This window comes from Lissotriton helveticus, chromosome 2_1 (assembly GCF_964261635.1).
Source record: "Lissotriton helveticus chromosome 2_1, aLisHel1.1, whole genome shotgun sequence".
Classification (NCBI taxonomy): Eukaryota; Metazoa; Chordata; class Amphibia; order Caudata; family Salamandridae; genus Lissotriton; species Lissotriton helveticus.
This window is the reverse complement of record NC_136059.1, coordinates 1676945576-1676967233: the sequence shown is the minus strand read 5'-3', so window position 1 is coordinate 1676967233 and position 21658 is coordinate 1676945576. Positions and strand designations below refer to the sequence as shown.

The 21658-nt window shown below is 48.6% G+C and overlaps 1 protein-coding gene across 1 annotated transcript in view; it reads right to left on the bottom strand.

The window, feature by feature from the left end:
• LOC144818836 (uncharacterized) overlaps positions 1-21658 on the bottom strand; it is a 1999126-nt gene that overhangs the window by 1021694 nt on the left and 955774 nt on the right. The window contains 1 exon segment of the mRNA XM_078676624.1: positions 19610-19915. Coding sequence (XP_078532750.1) covers positions 19610-19915 — 306 coding nt within the window.

The window sequence follows — 21658 nt, the reverse complement described above, 5'->3', positions numbered from 1 at the left end:
CAGACCTTTGGGCATTAGAGGTACGCGCTGGAATGGGTACACTAGTCCAGCGCTCCAGTCCAACAGAAAATCTCAGAGGAAAAATAGTCTTGAGAACTTTAACACCCAATATTTTGGGCACTGCACACCTTGGCATTGGCACAAAGATCAAGACAGGGTTCTCCCTTTTGCTGAAAGATGCCCAGTGGCACCTCAGAGTGTAATCGCCATTCATGGTTTGCTAGGCAATGCCAGCTTAGTTTTTCCACACAGGCATTTAAAGATTCTGCCAGTTGTTGTATGGCCGGGGAGAAGCCAGATGAGTCAACCAGATCCAAAGGCATAGAGGCTCTTGGGACAGCACCCATAACCCCATCGTATCCTGCTTGTTGAAATAGTACATGGAGGTGGAGTTGTCTGTAAGAACCTGCACCCATTCCCCCTTGATGAACAGGAGGAAAGTCTTTAGTGCCCAGAATATTGCCTGAGCTCTAACAAGTTAAGGTAGAAGCAGATTTCTGCAGAGACCAGAGTCCTCCGATCTCAACTTCTTCCAGGTGAGGTGGTTTCCTCAACTCAGCAACCAGGCACCAGCTACCGCCATTAGCTCTGGGAGGGGTAAGGGGAAGGGTCTGCTACTGGTCTAACTGTGGTCCAGAAGTACAAGTTACTTACCTTCGGTAATGATGTATCTGGTAGAGACGATTCTAGCCTTAGATTCCTAAACGTAGAATTATCCCCAGGCGTGAGACTGGATCTGGAAAAGTTTTCTTTGGAGAACTTTTCCGCGCCACAACGCGGAGCCATTAGACAAAACTGTGAGAGTATAGGAACAGTGAACGAAAAGAGCAGATAGAAAGAAAGAAAGAACAGGGCACCACCCTGAGCAGCAACCCTGCCAGTACGGAAAAACTCCCTTGGAGACAGAAGAACATATACGAAAAAATGTCATGATAACATGTAGCAGGACTACAACCCCAAGCAATCACAATGAAGGGGAACAAGTCCGGGACAAACAAGTAACGACAATACTCCAAGACAGCCCTCTCCAAGATTGTGACATCCCCCATAAGGAACAAAGGGCAGATGCCCTGCCAAAGACCACAAACTAGAAGATAGCAGAGGGACCAGAACCCCTAGTAACAAAAGGGGAAGAGGAAGGGGGGAGGGGTGAGTGAAGGTAGGCCCCAATCCGGGGCAACCAGAACGTAAGGGCACAGAAGTACCTATAAACCCATCCTCCTAAGGTCAAAAAAGGGAGGAACGGAACAAAGTAACAGGAGGAAGCATCCTGCCATGAAAGAAAAGACGAATGCACCCAGAGAAGACATAGCCACCCACAGGGAGGCGAGTGCAGAAGACCAAGCCGAAGGTCCTCGCAGAACAGGGAGGAAGGGCGGGCCGTGAAGGAATCTGCAGCTAGAATCGTATCTACCAGATACATCATTACCAAAGGTAAGTAACTTGTACATCTGATAGAGACTACTAGCCGCAGATACCTGAACGTAGAATGGATACCCTAGCAATACCCAAGGGGAAGGAGGGTCTGCGAGAGGACCCCACCAGCCTGGACATAATGAAGGGTCCCTCAGGGGACGATTCTAACAGACAGGCAAAAGAGCCCTGTACCCCCAGGCAAAGGGAACCCATGCATTAGAAGACCACTGACCACAGAGGGAAGGCAGGAAGACAAGAGAGGCAGCCTGCCGCAATCAGCAGAAGAAAATAGGGCAAGGCGAAAGGAGGCCAGAGCGCCCCACACCCATTCAAGGCCATCAAGAATCTTCACCAGAAGCCCCAAGGCCCAAGCAATGAAGAGGAGCACCGAGGAAGAAGAGCAACCTAGAGACTCTAGAGAGGTAAGCTCCCTCCCCACCGAGAAACACTCAGAGAAGAGGGCCGCCGGGTCTCTCACAGCCAGAAGGCAATAGACAAGACAGAACGACGCCCCCAGCAATAAGGCAGGCGGAACAAAAAGGGTAGCCCAAGGTCACCCAGGGAGAACTGCCCAATACCCTTAAGGGACAGACAGCGCCTGAAAAGGCACCAGAAATGCAGGAAACACAAGAACCACCTCAACCCCAGGGAGGAGAGCTAGAACTGAAGGCAGGGCCCACTGGAAGAGGGTCGAACACACCCCAGCCTCAAGCAGCAGACAAAGCAAGGAAAGCTTTCCCGCTAAGTGCCAAGAAGGCACCTCGATGCAAAAGAACAGCAGGTCGGCACCAGCAGGCAGAGTCAACCGCAGCCAACACCACAAAACGGTGCACCCAGGAGAAGCCAGACGCCAGCCGAAGACAGAGGCCTGGAAGGCCAAGAAAGGCCCCGGACACACCCCATGGGATGAGTCCGCACACACTGCCCAAAAAGAAGCGGAACCAGGCAGAGCTAAGACAAGACCGCAGACAGCAGGCCAGACCAGACTAGCAACGCAGCAACCCCGGAGCAGGACGCCCCGGGGTGCAACTCATGGCATGTTACGTCCCAAACCATGGGAACCCTCTTAGGAAGAACATTCCGCAGCAGAGGACAACAGAAAAGACCTGCGGAGAACCCTCAGACGGCTTGCGCCAAAAGGAATAACAGAAGGCCTAATCTGAGGGCCAACATGGCCTAGCAAAGTCCAAAAAGCACAATTCAAACGGGGTACGGACCAGCAGCCAACCGCACCACAGTCCCATTTAAAAGGTCTCGAATGAACATTAATCATACAGAACACACAACTGGGGCGACCCACCCAAACGGTAACTACCCCCCAAAAACCAGACCAACTCACAGGTCACTGAGGGGGAAAGGTGGAGGAGGAGGAGGCCGAAGCCCCGCCAAGAACCTCTGAATGGCAGAGTCCGCAGGGGCGTGAATTAAAGCTCGCCATCGAAAGGAAGGTCCACCAGCCGTTCTCGAACTTTCTCCGGGAACACACTATCCTGAAGCCAGGCATGGCGACGAAGCGCGACCGAAGGAGGCATGGAACGACCAAGCACCTCCGCGATGTCCAGAGCGGACCGAAGAATAAACTAAGCCAGCTCCCGACCATCCAACACATGGTACCGCAGATCAACACAGGCATCCTCCTGAGAAGTGGCATACATAAGGGACTCCGCCGAGTCCCACAAGCAAGAAGTGGCCCTAGCCAAAACACCAAGTGTTAGGGGCCTGTAGAGCCGCGCTGGTGGAGGCGCACATATTGCGCCACAGGAGTCAAGGCAGCGGGCCTCCCATGACAGGGGGGTGGGGGACACATAAGCGGCAGCAGGCCGCAGAGAGGAAATGGCATTCCCTGGTAGAGGGCTGGAGGGAAAGACACACAGGATCACGTGGCGCCGGATGGCTGCGGTGCAGGTGGTGTTGGGGCACTGGGTCCCCGGTGGCGGGGTGGCCCCAAGTCCCCAAAGAAAAAATCCAGCGAACCCTCGAAGGAAAGAAGCAGCTCCCTACCACCAGAGCTCTGATGGAGAACCTCCAGAACATGATCCACTGGGAAATGGGCAGCTGGATCACCCATGCGCAAGATGCCCACAGCAGTGGAAACAGCACAAGAAAGGACAGCACCCGCCTCCCTAGGGCCCCACGGAGGAGAAAGCAGCTCCTCAGTAGGCGATGGCTGCAAGCTAAGGCGGCCATCCCTCAGGCCAACCGGAGGAAGAAAGACCAGGTCCGGAGGAAGAGGGACCGAGGAGTGGGGAACCTGCTGCGCCTCCGGCGATGAGCCGCCCTTGGACGAATTCGGGGTAAAGGCCACGACGCGAGGCCGGTCTCCGGCGAGAATGAAACCAGCAAGCGCCAAACCTCTGGAGAAGGAGGCGTCTGGAGAAGAGGAGGCGTCCAAAGACGAGTCAACGGCCCAACGTCAGCCTGGCGCCGTAGAGTCCGCAGCCGGAGGCAGGTCAGCTTCATCCGGCGCCGAGGAAGTTGACAGAGTGGCCTCCATCACAGCCCACGGCGCAGGAGAGCGAGGAAGGGCCGGAGCTGGGGAGGCGAAGGGACAGCACCAGAAAGGCGATGACTCGAACTCCGCCGAGGCAGCCACCTGCGTGGAGGGACGAGAGGGACCGGGGGAGGAACGAGGGACAGCCTCAGCCCGTGATGGGACGAGAGGGGCCCTCCGTCTGCCCCAGCGGCGCCGCTAGGGCCAGCAGCCGCCGGCGCCTAAGCGGCGTCGCCTCGGCCAAGGCTCCCGCCTGTCCAAAGGACTGAGGGGGACTCGGGGACACGTCCAGAGCCCCAGCGACCTCCCGCGACACCACCGGGAGTTTGCGGCAAGGCAGAAACGCCGTGGTCTGAAGGAGGGGGCCCCGAAGGGCCGCACCCCAACGGCACCACATCCTCCGAACCTGGATCCGAACCAGTCGGCACCAGGGCCGGAGCCACCGGTAATGCTGCAGAGGGCCCCGCACACGGCAAGGGATCTGCAGACATCCCAGCAGAGGGAGGAGGAAGCGGAGAAGCCAACGGGGCCTGTAAGTCTGCCGCGTATGTCTCCATCTGGGCTCCAGTCGCCCCCTGCCGGGGAAACAGCAGATAGGGGAATGACAAGCGGGGCCGCAACTCCCGCGGAGAGCCCGCGCCCCAACGGGCCGGGAGCCAACAAACTGCAACACTTACCGACAGGTGAGGGACGCTCTTGCAGCATGGGAGAAGGACGATGACTAAGCCAGAGACGACGGTTCCTGAAACCCTCCGCAGGGGCCAGGCGCGGTGACAATGTCAACCTGGACATGCGAGCCGCAAGGAGTTTCATCCGGGGCTCCGGCAAGGACTTCGGCTTCAGCTGCTGACACGACTCACAGTCAGTGGAATCGTGGTGCTCTCCCAAACACCACATGCAGATGGGGTGAGGATCGGTGGCCGACATCTGGCACGCACAAGATGCGCACGTCTTAAAGCCTGTAGGCATTCGCACACTGTTCCCACACACACGCAACAAGTGAAAGGGAAAGGCCTGAAATAGGCCAGGAGCACGATCCGGATCCGCGTTGCATGCGGAAACGGAAAAAATGGACGTAGAAGCACCGGGGTGGGACTTATGTGACCTCATGGACGTCACATACGTGGATGTCAGGGAGGAGTCACGTGATGGAGCCCTCCCCCTCAAATCCCCCCCCCCCCCCCGACTCGCAGCGATGCAGTGGCAAAATTTTCCAGGTCCAGTCTCACGTATGGGGATAATTCTACGTTAAGGAATCTGTGGCTAGTAGTCTCTATCAGATACCACCACTACAAGTCTTTCACAGTCTCCTCAAACACCTGTATGGAATAGCAAAGGTTTCCTGGTGCTGAACCCACTGAGACTTCAGATCCCACTCCAGAGCACGCAACTGCCACTTGGTGTGGTCAATTAACCGGATGCAGCAGGCCAAGAAGATTGAAAGCTGCTCTCATGAAGACCCAGGTCAAAGGCTGAAATATCAAGATCATAGCCCAAATGTCCTGAATTTATTGAAGCAGAGGGAATGCTTGGGACAGCACAATGTCCATAATAGTTCCAATGAAAAGCTGGAAGGAATCTGGTGTGATTTCAGCATGTTGATGGTACAGGTTTGGCAGTCATCTGGAGGTGGTTCACGACTATTTGAGGTGTGCTTGCCTTTAGAAACCAGTCTTCAAGGTATGGGAAGTCTGGTATCCCCAACTTCCTCAGACGGGCAGCAACCATCATTCTCGTGAATACCCGAGGGACACTGATGAGGCCAAACGGGAGAACAGAAAACTGAAAGTGTTTGTGGCTTACCTGAACCCGCAGGAAGCATCTGTGGTATTGCAGGACACAGATGTCAAAATAGGTATCTTGCAAATCTAGCGCCATCACCCAGGCACTGGATACAGGGCAGAATAATGGTCAGGCACTAACCTGTTTGGTCCTGCAGGGGCGTGATGGAGCTCCGAGATGCTGACTCCCAACTCCCCCTTGTACCGAGGCTCTTTTCGTGTTCTCCAAATAGGCTGAACTAAGGCACCCAAGGGAAATGGGATGACGAACGAGAGAGAGCGCAGCTAGGAGGAAGATCTCTGGTTGTGCAGTGCTTCAGTGCAGTAGTTGGCCTGTTCCTTCTCTTAATGGAGTGTGATATCTACAATAGTAAAAAACTATTTAGGAGGGTATGCACTCAAGCTGAATATTGTCCTCTCTTTTCCCTTTAGAAACCATTGCATACCGGTCTGTCTCCCCCCCCTTCCAACTGTTAATCTACTCTTGCTCTCCATGCTCTTGGTTTGATCACAGTAGGACTTTGAAAGCGAGATCAGCAATTAGTCTTCCAGCTGTTCTTTAAGTAATCCATTATGTTTTCCTTCCTAGGTTCCCTTTTTCTGAACGCGATGTACCTACCATGTTCTTATCATGAATGGTGTACATGTGAAAGTTCTAGCTCATATGTTTTGACCGTTCCCATCAAGTACAAACCACTCCTTGTACCAATATTGCGTGGCCTATACAGTTCTAGTCATGCGTTTCAATAATTATCAAGTGAGCAACAAACTCCAGGCAAAGAAACGTTAATGTTGGTCTCATTCTCCACAGGAAAAATAGTATGTTATTCGCGCCCAAGGTTCGTTATGATCAATTGTTAATTTGTCTTAATTAAGAAAAACTTGCAGCGCATTACTACAGGTATGTATTGTAGGAGACTAGCTCACTATATAGTCTATAACTATGGTGAGGCACTGTACACTGAGTTCAGGCAACCCTTAGTGATAGTGTTTTTGTCCCGGATAGCCAAAGCTCTCAAAGGTTAGCTGTAGAGAGCAGTTATGGCTTATCCAGGAGGGTGTAAAACAGGTGCATTTACCACAAAGTCAGTCAGTAAAGTAATTATAAAAATACGTTTAGAATTTATTAACACAATACTAAGAACTAACTTGGTATATCTCCTACCTGGAGATATCAAATACACAAAAGAAATACTTAGAAAACCATTAAGTACCATAGAAAAATACATTGGCCACTATGATGGCCCAAACCATATACTAATAAAGTCATATGTGAGTTAAGTACCAAAACAAGACTGATACCAGAGTATGTAGAAGCCCAGGGGAAGCACAACCACCAAAGGTACGTAGCTAGAGACCTAAAGGCACCCCCTGTGCAGAGTGGTTACACTGGGTCAAGCGTCCATAGACTAACACAGGGTAAGTCGTGGTTGGTACTTTATTGTTTCAGGACCCTTCCCAAAGGACCCCAAGGAAACCAATCTGATCAAGAAAGGTTGGAGAGCCACCAAGCCCGTGGATACCCTTAAAAACCAGGATACCTACACCAGGAAGCCCAGGAGCAAAGTGGTGTCGGAACCGTCCGCTGAAGCGAATAGAGGATCTTGGAAGTGTGGCGGCTATAGCGACTCGTTGACCAGAACGGTGGAATCCAAACACTGATGCTGGAAGAAAAGTACCTGAATGCAGAGGAGACAGAGTCCAAACCATTCGGACGTGTCCAGGAAGAGCACAATGCTCCCGCTTGTCAGAGGCACGTGCTGTAGCAAGACAGTGTTGATGAAACAGCTGTGGAGGCCTGATGATGATGCAGGAGCCGAGGAGCCATCCACAAGCTATCCTACGACTTAAGATTGAAGGAGGGTCAGTGGCCGGCAGCACCACCAACAAGCCTTGGCAACCACAAGTCAGTTTAAAGAAAAAGATGCTTGGTTGCAGACCAGCAAAGTCTGAGACTAACCCAGCACAGGTAACTCTGGGCCTGCCCCCCACAAACAGGAGAGTCTGCAGGAATAGTGGAGCCCCCTTAAGGACGCACTGGCGGCAGGCACAGGGAGTCGTAGAGGAGCCTCAGCAGCACACAGAAGATGGAGGCTCGGGGTACAAAGGATGCAGGCAAGATGACATTCTTGGAACTGTGTGATGCTTGAGGCTGGTGCTTCTTGGAGCTTGAAGATCTTCAGTGAGGAGATTTACCAAGCCTTGGCAACAGCAGACAGAAGCGATGCACATGGATGCAGTGCAGGTTGGCTGGAGAGGGATTACAGTCTCCCAAATTGCAGGGAAGACTGGTCAGGCCTCTGGGGAGCCAACAAACCACCACCTGTGTTGCAGAGCCTGGAGATGTGTCCATGGGACAGCAAACTGGTCTTGACATTGAGTTGCCAGAGTATGCAGGGAAGTAACTACTTCACTCAAAGGGAGATTGCTTCTTGCTTGAATGCATGCAAAGTCCTTGCTGACTCAGAGAATGCACGGTCACCGAGTTGCAGAAACATGGAAGAGCACGGAGACAAAGTTGCAGCAGGAATCTTGCCCCCAAGAGCAGTCTTGTCTTTGGTCCTGGCTCGATCCTGCAGCAGTGTTCCAGTGTCCAACAGCAGAAGTGTCTGCAGACAGGTTTTGACGAATCTTGACGAAGTCCAGGATGAATCGAAGGGACCACTATCAGGGAAGCCCAATCCTAAACGGGAGAAGGGAGTCTTCTGCGGTGACCCACCTATCCGGGGAGGTCAGGGACTCTACTCAGCAGGCCTAGCTAGTCAGATGCTCCCAGGGGCCAATATTCAAAATGGTAAAATCAAGTGCTCACGTGGAGAAGTTCTGGGCACCTCCCTAGGGAGGAGATGGACAGGGGGGGGGGGGGGGGGGGGGGGTGATCACGTCCCCCTGTTCTTTGTGTAGTTTGCACCAGAGTGGGAGCCAAGAGCTCCTGAACTGTGCCAAACTCGTTTATGCAAGGAGGGCACCAAATGTGCCTTTCAATGCAGTCTGGTAGCGCTCCGAAGCGCCCCCACCTTAACTAATTCTAAAGCAGAGGTGGTCACATTTCTCCTTCACAGGAAATCCTTTGTTCAGCTTCCCTTGCTTGAGTTAGGCTTATCAACAAGGGGGCAGAACAATGTCTTGGGTAGGCAGGAGTGCGGGCTGGCAGTCAGACCCTGTAAGGCTACACAGGTAGGTACTGGATGGCCCTCCAAGAAGTCCTTGAAGAATCATTTGATGATGAAGCTACTCTCAGTGCGGATGAAGCTACTCTTGGTGCGGATGTAGTGCCTGTTTTAGAGGAGGACACTAATAGGTCGATGTTGCAGCAAGAGGCATCTGGATTGCAGCCTGGGGCAGCAAGGCTTCCCAATGGAAGTGCTGGACTCTGGGTACATTCAAACTTGGTGCAGCAGGTGTTGCCTGCCTTTAGTGGTTTTGCAGGGTGTACAGTGAATTGTGAAAATGGTTTGCCTATACAGTGAGTTCTTTTTGGACAATGTATTTTTGGATGAGGTTGTTGAGCAGACTAATTTGTATGCTGAACAGTATTTGAGGGACAACAGTGCAAGAAGTAGGCCCTGCTCTAGAGTTACCCTGTGGACTCCCACAAATCTGGATGATTTGTGGGTTTAACTTTTTGATGGGCTTGATAAGAAAGCTGTGTCCGGCTTCATATTGGTCTACCAGTCCCTTGATGGCAACAGCCATATTTCCTGCAATTAGGAGTTGTGATTGGTATTTACTTTTGCTTCGGATGCTGCATTTTGTTGATAATGCTTCAGCGTTGCCACAAGATCACTCTGACTGTGACTGTCTTTAGGATTAGGCCTGTCCTTGATCACTTTGTAGATCTATTTTCAGGGATCGATGCTCCAGGTAAAGAAATAGCTGTTGATGAGTCTTTGGTCCTGTTCGAGGGCAATTTGGTTTTAGTCCATACATTCTTAGAAAGAGGGCACATTATGAAATTAGGATGTATATGTTGTCTGAGAGTAAGACAGGATATATACACTGGTAGGGATTCCACTATTGACCCCCCTGGTTGCCTGTCCACTTTTGAAGTTAGAGAAAAGAGGACTTTTTAACAAAGGTCACCATTTGTACCTAGGTAATGTATACACTGTTGTGCACATGTTTAAGGAATTTGTTCAAAGTGGACACTATTGCTTGTGGCACAATCCACCCAAACCGTAAAGCACACCCATAAGAGCTTGTTTGCAAAAAGCTTGAGAGGGGACAGTGCAGTGCCTAGCAAAGCGATGAACTGCTAGCGGTGAAATTTGTGGACAGGAGGGATATCTACATGCTGACTACCATCCATTATGAAAGTACTTCACCTGTGTCTGTTTGGGGTCAGGTTGCTAAAGTGCAAAAACCTGTGTGCGTTGTAGACTACAATAAGTACATGGGTGGCATAGATTGAGAAGATGAGAGATTGGAACCTTACACTGCTGTTCCTAAGTCTTACATTTTGTGTAATAAGTTGGCCAGCCTTCTCTTCAACTTGGCAATCTTTAATGCTTTTATTGTGTTCAAGGAGTGTTCTCCAGCGTCAAGGATTACTTTTGTTCATTTTCAAAAGTCTGTGATAGGCAGCCTGGTTGCCGTGAAACAGGCAAGTGTTCCTAGGGCTGGAGTGGCGTCTAGATTTAAATATCTGCACTTTCCCGATTCCTCCCTTGTCCCAAAAAAACAATCCCTGTAAGAGATGTAGTGTGTTTAGAAAAAGGTATGCGGAAAGAGAGACGTATACACTGCGCTGATTGGCCTAATCCTGGGCTATGTGTGCCCACGTTTCAGATTATATAACACACAAAAGAGTTTTAGGAGCAAACATGAGTGTAATATTCTACTGCTTGGTCTGTATTGTTTTATATTTTTTGTTCTGTTTCATGGTCGGCATTAGTGTGATGTATTTAGTTACTGCTGTTTGAAGTTATAAATATGTATCTAATTCCAATTGGTTTGTATTAACATTTTTGTGATGGCGTGTGTGTAAACTGGCGCATGGCTGGCGGTGTGCGTAGACAGGCGCTTGGCTGGCGGTGTGCGTGGACAGGCGCTTGGCTGGCGGTGTGCGTGGACAGGCGCTTGGCTGGCGGTGTGCGTGGACCGGGGCTTGGCTGGCGGTGTGCGTGGACCGGGGCTTGGCTGGCGGTGTGCCCGGACCAGGGCTTGGCTGGCGGTGTGCCCGGACCAGGGCTTGGCTGGCGGTGTGCCCGGACCAGGGCTTGGCTGGCGGTGTGCCCGGACCAGGGCTTGGCTGGCGGTGTGCCCGGACCAGGGCTTGGCTGGCGGTGTGCCCGGACCAGGGCTTGGCTGGCGGTGTGCCCGGACCAGGGCTTGGCTGGCGGTGTGCCCGGACCAGGGCTTGGCTGGCGGTGTGCCCGGACCAGGGCTTGGCTGGCGGTGTGCCCGGACCAGGGCTTGGCTGGCGGTGTGCCCGGACCAGGGCTTGGCTGGCGGTGTGCCCGGACCAGGGCTTGGCTGGCGGTGTGCCCGGACCAGGGCTTGGCTGGCGGTGTGCCCGGACCAGGGCTTGGCTGGCGGTGTGCCCGGACCAGGGCTTGGCTGGCGGTGTGCCCGGACCAGGGCTTGGCTGGCGGTGTGCCCGGACCAGGGCTTGGCTGGCGGTGTGCCCGGACCAGGGCTTGGCTGGCGGTGTGCCCGGACCAGGGCTTGGCTGGCGGTGTGCCTGGACCAGGGCTTGGCTGGCGGTGTGCCTGGACCAGGGCTTGGCTGGCGGTGTGCCTGGACCGGGTCTTGGCTGGCGGTGTGCGTGGACCGGGGCTTGGCTGGCAGTGTACATGGACTGGGGCTTGGCTGGCGTTGTGCGTGAACTGGCGCTTGGCTGGTGGTGTGTGGGGATTGGCGCTGGGCTGGCGGTGTGCGAGTAGTGACTTGCTGCAGGCCATTACACACACTGCTAGCCAAAAGCCACTATACACACTACGTCAACCATCAGCCAGTGTGATTGCGGTGTCAGTCATGTGGGCGTATGAAAGTGATGGGCCTGTGAATGCCGCTCTCGGTTGATGTGAATGTTGTAAAGTGCTGGACCCGCGGCTGGCAGTGTGAATGGTCTTGCCTGTGTCACTTATGAAAGGTGTGTGAATGACCTGTTAAGAGGTTGGTGCCTTGCCGTGGCTTTACAGCTCACAATGCGAGTCATTGGTTCAGGTATTTACCCTTTAATTATTAACCGTGCATATCATTTTTGTGAGATCTCTTGTTAATAAAATAAACATTTTGAACCCTTCACTCACCCTCGTGCCAAATCCAACCAGTATGTGTGTGTACTTGAGGAACAGATGGATGGGCCGTAATATTAGTCTTGTCTGTCTTTCTCTGGCAAGGTGAAGTTTGTTTCTAGGGAAAATCTATCAACTCGATATTTTTGTAAACTAAAAACCATGGGGGGTACTCTGAGGTATGCCGCTCATGGATCCCAACTAGTTTACTTACCCACAATGCCATGTAAACCTCAAAACGTGACTTATAGTCACACGTTTTCCTTGTATTACTGTGCCATAATCTTCTGGAAACAGAAAAACCACACTTTTGCTACCAGTAAGTGTTCCTCCAGGTCTCCCGATAAAAACGGTACCTCACTTGTGTGGGTGAGCCAAGTACTTGCGACATGGAAGAGCCCAAAATTTATTGTCGAGACGTCAATATTATCTATCACAAAACAACCATATTTTGCAAGGGGGTCACCTGTGTTTTTGATTCTGGTTTTGGCGGTCATTTAAGGAAACCTACCAAACAGAGACATATCTGAAAACTAGACACCCGGGGGAGTCCAGGGAGGTGTGGCTTGCATGCATCTCCCAAAGTTTTCCTATCAAGAATGTCCTGCCAACCTTAAATTTAGCGGGGATTTTTTTTTATTATTCTCACATTTCTATGTTTTAAAGTTGTGGGATCACCAGGTTGACAAAAACCTCATACTACCCATCGTTCCCCCAGGTCTCCCATTACAAATAGTACCTCACTTGCGTGGGTGGGCCAAGCACCAACGGCAGAAAAGGGTCAAACACGTATTGTGGCGACATCAAAATAATCGATCACAAAACAACCAGGTTTATCAAGGGGGTCACCTGCGTTTTTGGTCCCGAGCTCAGCACCCACATAGGGAAACCTACCAAACCCAAACATTTAGACAACTAGACAAGCGGGGAAGTCCAGGAAGATATGGCTTGTGTGGATCCCCAATGTTTTCCTACCCAGAATCCCCTGCAAACCTCAAAATGTGCTTACAAAATAAAATTTTCCTCACAATTCAGGCTGGGATCACCGCGCCGGCACAACTTTCCTACCACCCAGAGTTCCTCTCTGTCTCCCGAGTAAAATAATGCCTCACTTTCGTGGGTGAGACAAAGGCCTGCGACTGAGAAGGGCCAAAAACATAGGGATTGAGGGGGATAGCACAGCGAGATGTAAGCGCTATATGTCCCTGAAGGCCTTAGGGTGCCTGGCACGGCAGTCGACTTAAATCTTCGCATTGTGGTTGCGCTCGAGGCACCAGAGGCAAACAAGATGCTGATCCTTCACTGACGTCTGTCAGTGGCAGGTGCTGCAGGGCTTGAAGCAGTCTTTCTGAATTAACATATCTGCCAGACCAGTAGAAAAGATCTCAAAAAACATTGACAAAAAATAAAAAAATAATAAAAATCAGGCAAAATATTACTGGTGGTAGTTCTCTCCCGATCTGCGCTAACTAGCGTGGAAAGAAAAGAACTGACATCAATGCACTGGGGTGGTGCCTATACAGGCACAGCGCACATTACTTCTGGCACAGACGTTAACACGCAGAGCCAAACTACGTTACCTATCAGCCCGTAGGTTTACTGCTCATAAAAAATTATTTGGATCCAGTCTGATGCCTAGGGATAATTCTAAATGTATGGAATCTGCGGCTGGATGTCTATCAGATAAGACTAACTGGCCCACCTTCCTCAGAACCCAAGAAGTGAGATGGATGTGAAGAAATGTAGCAGAGATGAAGTCCCACCTAAGACAGAAAGCATCACCCAGACATCTTTGCAGCAGAAATGGTAGGGCACATAACTGTAGGCATTGCTTTTTCTCGCGAGTGGCAAAAAGTACCAGCTGGGGTGTGCTCTGTGTTCAAAGATGGATTTGACCATCTACAGGTGAAGACCTACTCATTACAAGCAAGATGGCACCAACCTCGCTAGTCAGCCCACTTGTCAAGTTTTACCACCAGCCGCACCTCATGAGGCTCCGTGCAAGACCATCATTTTAGCACTTCCAGACGACCTTGATTGTTGGCATTCCACATCACAGTCATGTTGTCCATTAGGACATGAACCTACTAACTGCAAATGGGGGGCAAGTACGTCCTGAAGGCCAGCTGGATCATGCAGAGCTCACATTGGTCTATTTGAGACATTCACTTCAAGGGAAACTAAGGGAGAGTTACTTACCTTCGGTAACAATATATCAGGTAGACACAGTCTACCGGATCCAGTCTGGCGCCTGGGGAGTTACTCCAAGTTAAGGAATCTGTGGCTAGATTACGCTATCAGATAAGCCCCTTAATATTCAGTTAATTGATACCAAACCAAGGTAGTAAGCATCAATCACCACTATGACCAGTACTGTAGGGATGAGAAACGGTTTCCTGTATGTGATTTAGTCAGTGACCAGCCACCACTGAAGATCTAAAGTGGCTTCCTGAGAAAAAAGATGTAATCTGTGAGGACAACCCCGCGCTGGCTCACAAGAAGCGCAATCGAGCACAAGCTGAATGAATGAATGACAAAGTATTTATAAAGCGCGAACTAAGCCCAAGGGCATCAAGGCGCTCTGAGAAAGACGGGCCTGCAGGCACGGCTAACATGCATACTAAGGTTTACTTACAGAAAACAACCAGGTCTTAAGGATCTTACGGAAGATAGAGTGAGCTTGCTGGCTCGAGAGGGAAACGGGGAGAGCGTTCCATGCAGGGGCATACCTGTGGAAAATATTCTTTATACCCACCGGGCCCTGTCCATAAAAAGCATTATGGGTAAGGCAGAGAGTCTTAAACAGGACTCTACGGTCCACTGGAAGCCAGTGCAATGAACAGAGCAGAGGAGGCCGAGGAGCACTTGGGGAGATCCAATACAAGCCTAGCCGCGGCATTTTGAACCAGCTGTAAGCGGCGCAACTGGCCCTTATCTATTCCCAGATAAAGGGCATTGCAATAGTCCAGTCTGGCTAAAATTAAAGCCACCACATCCTTTTTTTGGGCTTCAATGGACAAAAACTGGGAAATCTTTATCACCCGGATAAGACCAAAACAGGTAGCAACTGTTCTTGATACCTGGCGAGACATAGAAAGGCCAGTATCAAGCACCACTCCAAGATTTTTTCCCTGAGACCGGGGTGGGACAGGGACCCAAGGAGAAGGGCCACCATTTGCTGGACCAGGTGTCGAAACTGTCCCTGAAAATCATGACCTCTGTCTTCTCACCGTTAAGTTTCAGGTAATTTTGAACCATCCATGTAGAGACAGCAGTCATACAGTTCTTAAAATTGAGCACAGCATCACTGGAATTTTGGGTGATAGAAACCATGATCTGCGTGTCATCCGCATAAGACAGCACCACAAGTCCAAAAGAATGCACCACCCTAGCCAACGGGGCCACATAGATATTAAAAACGGTAGGGCTCAGAGACGAGCCCCGAGGCACTCCGCAGACAAGGGGGCAGGACTCTGAGTAAAAGTCACCCAGTCTAACGGTTTGAGACCGTTTGGTAAGAAAAAAGACAAGAAGGTCAAGGGCCCGTCCGCCCACCCCTATCTCCCGGAGACGGTACACCAGTCTCAAAGGGGATAGGGTGTCGAACGCAGCATTAAGATCGAGTAGGATGAGGCGAGTGGTATACCCTGCATCCACCTGCACTCGAATGTTGTCCAACACCATGATAAGAGCCGTCTCCAGGCTATGGACCCGGCTGAAACCATGCTGAGAACCATCCAGGATATTATGGTCCCTCGGGTAAACACTCAAATGTAAGTTCAGATGGGATTCAAGAATTTTTGCAGGGAGGGGCAGCAAGGAGATAGGACGAAAAATGTTAAGATTTTGTGGATCTAGGGAGGGCTTCTTAAGGATGGGCCCAACCACCGCAGCCTTCCAGGTTACAGGATAATGGCCCGAAGAGATAACTAAATTCAGAACCATCATAAGGATCAAAGCCTCTTTAGCTATTTTTACAAATTTTAGGGGACAGGGGTCCAAGGGTAAAACGGACTTAATGCCTGCAAGCAAAAGGTTTACCGATATAGATGATAATATAGGAAAAAACGCAAAAACTTGCAGAATTGATGCTGTTGGAAGAGCTGTTCAGACAGCCCTTAGTGGGAACATCCAAGACCAAATTGGCATTGAGACGCTTCAGTTGATCATAGATAGCAGACATTTTGGAGCAGAAAAAGGAGGATAAACGATCACATAGCTCCTGTGACGGTTCTACTTTATCCGAGACTGTCGGAGCCACTAAGTAGTTAAAGATTTTAAAAAGCTCCTTGGGGGACGTAATGGCCCCAGTGATCTTTGAGTAGTGTTTTTCCTTTTCCTCCATTATGGCTGCTTTGTATGCCTTCAGGCATTTCTTATGGGATTCCCTGCCAGAAGGTGCCAGGTCTTAGATGCATTGGGTGTAGGAAATTCAGAAGGCATAGGACTGTCAGGCTGTAAGAAGAGCTCAGGCCTGAAACATCAGTCTCATAGTCTGAATATCCCATCTTGTTGGGGAGGTCTTGATGACAGATTGGAGGCCAGCTCCTTTAAGATAAGATGGAGGGACACCTGGAAATGTGGCTTGAGAAGTTTGATGGAAAATCCAAGTTAAAAGTCCGGAGATAGTGGCCTGCAGGTAGTGCAACACCAGCTGCGGAGAACTCACCTTCAGCAACCAGTCGTAAAGATACAGAAATACCAAGACCACGCATGTGAAGACGTTCTGCAACCACCAACATCCCTTTTGTTAACACTCTAGGTGCAGATATTTACTCAAAATGGTAGGACCACAAAGTGATAATGGGTACCTGCACTATGACCAGAGGATCAGTATGTGAAAATACATTTCCTGAAAGTTGGGGGACACCTTCCATCTTTCAAGCTTCAAAGAGAACATGTTTTAGAGACAGCCCAGTGAGCTTCTCATTGCAGAGGAATGCATTCTGCGCACTACGGTCCAACATGAGACACAGGTCCCATCTTTCTTGGAAACAAGCAAAAGACTACCAACCCTAGCCTACAGGTCTCTCTGGTACCAACTCAACAGCCCCACTGACTGAGAAGTCACAACCTCCTCCTGTGTAATGCAAGTATGGTTGCCTGAGTAAATTGAAACGGCGGGGACAAATCCTGAAGGGAAATGTGCAACACTGATCATCAATCTGCAGGAACAAAGATGGACTGTCAGAATGCCAAGTAATTGCAAACGACCCTCCTCCACCATTTCCAAGACTACATGTTCCCTTAAGTACAAACTAAAGGCATTTGACTGGGGGTGGAGGGAATGGGAGCGGTAGTACAGGAAGATGACTTTTGCAGCTGTCCCCCAAAGCTCCTGGAAATACCACACCCACTTTAGCTATCAAAGGGCTTGCTGATACGAAGTTTGTAAAGGCTGATGTGCTAAAAAGGTATAATGTGGGAATAACCTTTGCATTTGCATCAGTTCTGGGGGAACTAATCTAGGGTGAAAGTTAGTCCCAAGTATCAGGCTGTACCTGAGCCCTGATTCAAGCATGCTAAGGCCAAATTCACCTTATCACCAAGAAGGTGAGTACTGTTACAAGGCATGTCCATAAGATTCACTTGGACATCAATCAAGAATCTATAGGAATGAATCTAAGCATTTTATTGTAAACACCAATGTAGGAGCTCAAGGATCACGTAATTGAATTTACCGTATCCAATCCCTTTCCAACAGGAAACTGTAGGGGCAGGATAGGTGTCAAGTTGCATTTGTGGAGCATAGGTCAAGGCTGCCTGAAGAAAATTAATTCCACCTCATGGCTTAAATTTTCTTTGACATTCTATCGGGAAGAGAAGTGGGGAAATAATCAAGATTGTGCTTGGAGGATTAGGATGCCTGAACAAAACTTCCTAGAAAGTGGTTGGTCAACAGAAAAATTGGGTCCCCAGGTGCCGCATCATGGCAGGAAGAATCTGGCTTGTCATATGCCAATAAGATGGGTTTGAATCAAAGTCTCATTGAAGGAAAGCAACGGTTCGACTGTTAAAGAAGCAGCTCTAAAATCTCATCGAGCAAGTTGATTTTGTTCTCTTCCACAGGCAATGGTAGCTCAAGGACCTCAATGGCCTTGTGGAGGATACGAGTGAAGCCACCGTCTCAGGAAATCTCCAATGGGCACTCCTGGACCACCTCCTGAGGGATGTCCAGGCCACTGCATTTTCCAGAACCAAGTAGTTGCCAACGTCTGTATAAGTTGCAGGGGTTAAGGAGAGAAGAGAGAAAGTGGCCCACCTCAGCACTTTTATAGTCTTTGTGATAGACTATGTTGTGCATTTGAATGGGATCCTAATCCTAGCCAGTTACCCCCAAGCCTGCCAAAATATTCATCACAGGGTAGAGGACAGTGAGGAGCCTCCTCCAATAATTGTTGTGTGCAGAGTCTGGCGCTGACCAAGACAGCCTTATCATTGCAAATTCATCAGTGTGTAATTTATCTGGAGACAGCTCTGATTGAGAGGCAGCTGGAAGGCCTTCAAGTGAGGTATCTGGATGGTCAGCAACAGAACAGTACAATTGGGAGTCCAAGCTGGGTCAACTGCCGCCGGATTTCGGACGTCAGCTGGCATCAGGTTAGGGTAGCCCAAGGGTTCCTTGAGGCCCTTAGGCACACAGAGATAACAGATTGTGAGGTCTATGAAATAAGGTCAACTGATGACTGCGATCTGCGTGAGGTCAGGACCAGGGAGAGTAAATGCTGGAAGCTGATCAGAAGGTTCCACGTACAGAGCTGGCAGAGGGGCCTTTTCTAAGACCAGCTCCAAACTTGATTTCAGGCCCAGAGTTAGGAACAAAGCTAGAAAATATGAGACCTATCTTTTGAATGGGAAAGACATTAGGCATGCAAAGGGCTCTTCCTGTTCCTCTTTTGTGCAGTCTTATGAGACACCTTTGTTCCTAGAAGGGTCCACCTTGAGAATTTGCCAGTCAAAGGTACAGTGGAGAGGGAACTGGTGCTGGTGTAGCGTGGTTTACCTCAGTGTTCATTCCAGGTACACACCATTGAAAGTTTAGCCTCACAGTTCCTTGATGACCTTCTTATGATTGTGCCTGCACTTCTAGCATGACAGGGAGTCATGCTTGGAGCACAAGCTGTAAAAAACAGTTGTCATGTACATCCGAAAACACTGCCTTCTACAAGAGTGGCACCATTTAAATGTTAACTACTTCAGAGTAAACATTTTCCATTCTTAACACTGCAAAAATATTAATTTGGAAAACATTCCTTGGAGAGCAACTCTGGAGTACGCCCAAAAAAATAAAAAAGAATTGACACTGGTGCACAGGAATGGCACCTTGTGAAGCTCCATGACATTTCCCGAGTGGTTTCTGGGGTCGAAATTGAGTTGAACAGAACAGAACAGAAAAGCTATTACAAAGTTTTCAGATCCAGTCTGGATTTAAGAGAAGAGAGATCTGCAGGTAGAAGCATCCATTACAGCTGGAAACACAAGAAAATGTATTAAATGTTCAAGTACATCATGACCATGTGTAAATAGTTAGAGTCATTGCTTCTACAAATAAAACAGTACACTATGTCAAAGTTTGTTTGCAATGTTTCTGAGATTATAGGATAAGCACATATCAAACGCTCAAAGCATTGCTTCTTCATAAAACATTCTATTTTGAACCCCAGTTTCAGAAACAAAGTTACCTGCTCAATACTCTTCTCCAGTGTCTCTTTGAAGTGGTCTCTTTCTGCTATTAGACTGTCTTGCATTTGCTGCAGTTCCTGTTTCTCTTGAGTAAAAGCTGCTGCAGCCTGCTGAAGATCCTGAAGCTGCTGCACAATTTCAGCTTTTTCACCCTCCAAGATTTTTAGAGCAGTATTGCTCACATTCAATTGTTCCTCCAGCTGTTGCATCTCTGAAGTCAATCTCTGCTGCAGTTCAGTTTTTTCCAACACAATGTGTTCCTTTTCTTGAGTTTTTATTTGAAGCTCTTCCGCCAAAGAAGACACCTAAAGAAAAGAATAATAATTAACAACAGTATGGAGGTAGTGTAACAAAAGAAAGCGGCCCATGCCATATTTCGTAAAAGGATGTGTAGGGATTCCATATTTTAATTAGACTTACTTTTTCATTATCTCATTTCATTTGTTTTCTAAGTCTGCTGTGTTTTTTTATTTATTTTCCACACTTTCAGAGACATCATATAAAGATAAAAATATAATACACAATGAGTCAAAAGAATACAAGAGTTAATAATAAGTTACCAAAAATAAATAAATCAATATAACCAATCAAGGTACACAAAATGTTGACCAAGGCTCCTGTACGTCAGCAAAAAATAATCGTTGAACCAGGTTTATAAACAGGGATCAAAATATAAGTCAGATCAAATGGTCTTACTATTCAAGAATTCATATGGGTTACAAACAGATCCCATATCTTCAACCCTAATTTCCGTTTCCTTGCCCCCTTGACTAAGTATAAGCTGAATTCTAAACTAGCTAATCTATAAATTTTTGCTCTCCGAGCTTCAAACCTGGGTGGCTCGGGGCATAACTAATCCCCCGCAATACACAATCGGGCCACAGTCATTGCAACAAATAAAAACAATCGATGTTTATACATAATGCACCCTTTTGAGACCGTCCGCCCCATCCCTAGAAGTAACAGAGCAGGAGAGATTTGTAGTGAATCCCCTAAAATAATAGATAAAAAGCGTTCAATATCACGTAAAAATAAATTCAGTTTTACACAACTAAAAAAAAGATGTGTTCTATATCAGCATTTTCAGCCCCACAACGGAAGCATTTACCATTATACTGATTACACCACTTTTTCATCCGTGCTGGTGTATAATACAACCTGAATAAAGTTTTATAAAATTGTATTTTTAAATTCGCTGAAATTAGATCTGACAATGGCATCTTCAAGTGGTATATCCGATTCCTTCTCTCCCAATATCAATGCCCATTGTGAAGTATGTTTTTCCAGATCACCCTTTTTACCTGAATTTAAAATGTTATACAAAATTCCAATTTTACTCTGTATCCTTATAGCTTCTATTAAGGGATTGGAAATCAATTTTAATTTGCGTTTTAACAGAAAATCCTGAATTTGTAAAAACTTTAAAAAATGCGATTGTGGTCGGTTATAAACCCTTACTAGGTCCTCAAACTGTTTGATATTTCCCGTCTTACCATACAAATCTCCTAATAAACCTATCCCTTTCTCTCGCCAGACCCTTATGATCCTGTCAGAAAATATGAGTGGGGGCAGTTTAGTCATACTCTAAGGAGTATAATAAGTAAGGTCTCCTAAATTAATTAGTTTGCGAACTTTCTTCCAGGTTTTAAATGCTGCATCTACAGTCTTGAATCTGGTTCTCTTAAAATAGCTCCATTCTACTTCCCGAAATAAACTTCGATTAGTTTCAATTCCTAAAGCCAGGTAGAAAATGGAGCTAGTAGATATGGTTGTTAGACTACCTCATCCACTCCACAAAGTAAGGAAACCATTTTTTGCAAAAAACAAACATAATAATATAATACAAAGTCAGGCACTGCTAAGCCTCCCCTAGTACTTGGTAATGTCATACATTTCATAGTTCTTCGTGGTTTCCCTGGAGCCCATAGAAATTTGAAACATAAAGCCTGAAGCTTCTGTAGTTGAAGTGCCAAAATTTCTAAAGGCATTGCTCTAAAGAGGTATAATACTCGCGGCAGTATATTCATTTTTAAGATGTTAGCTCGTCC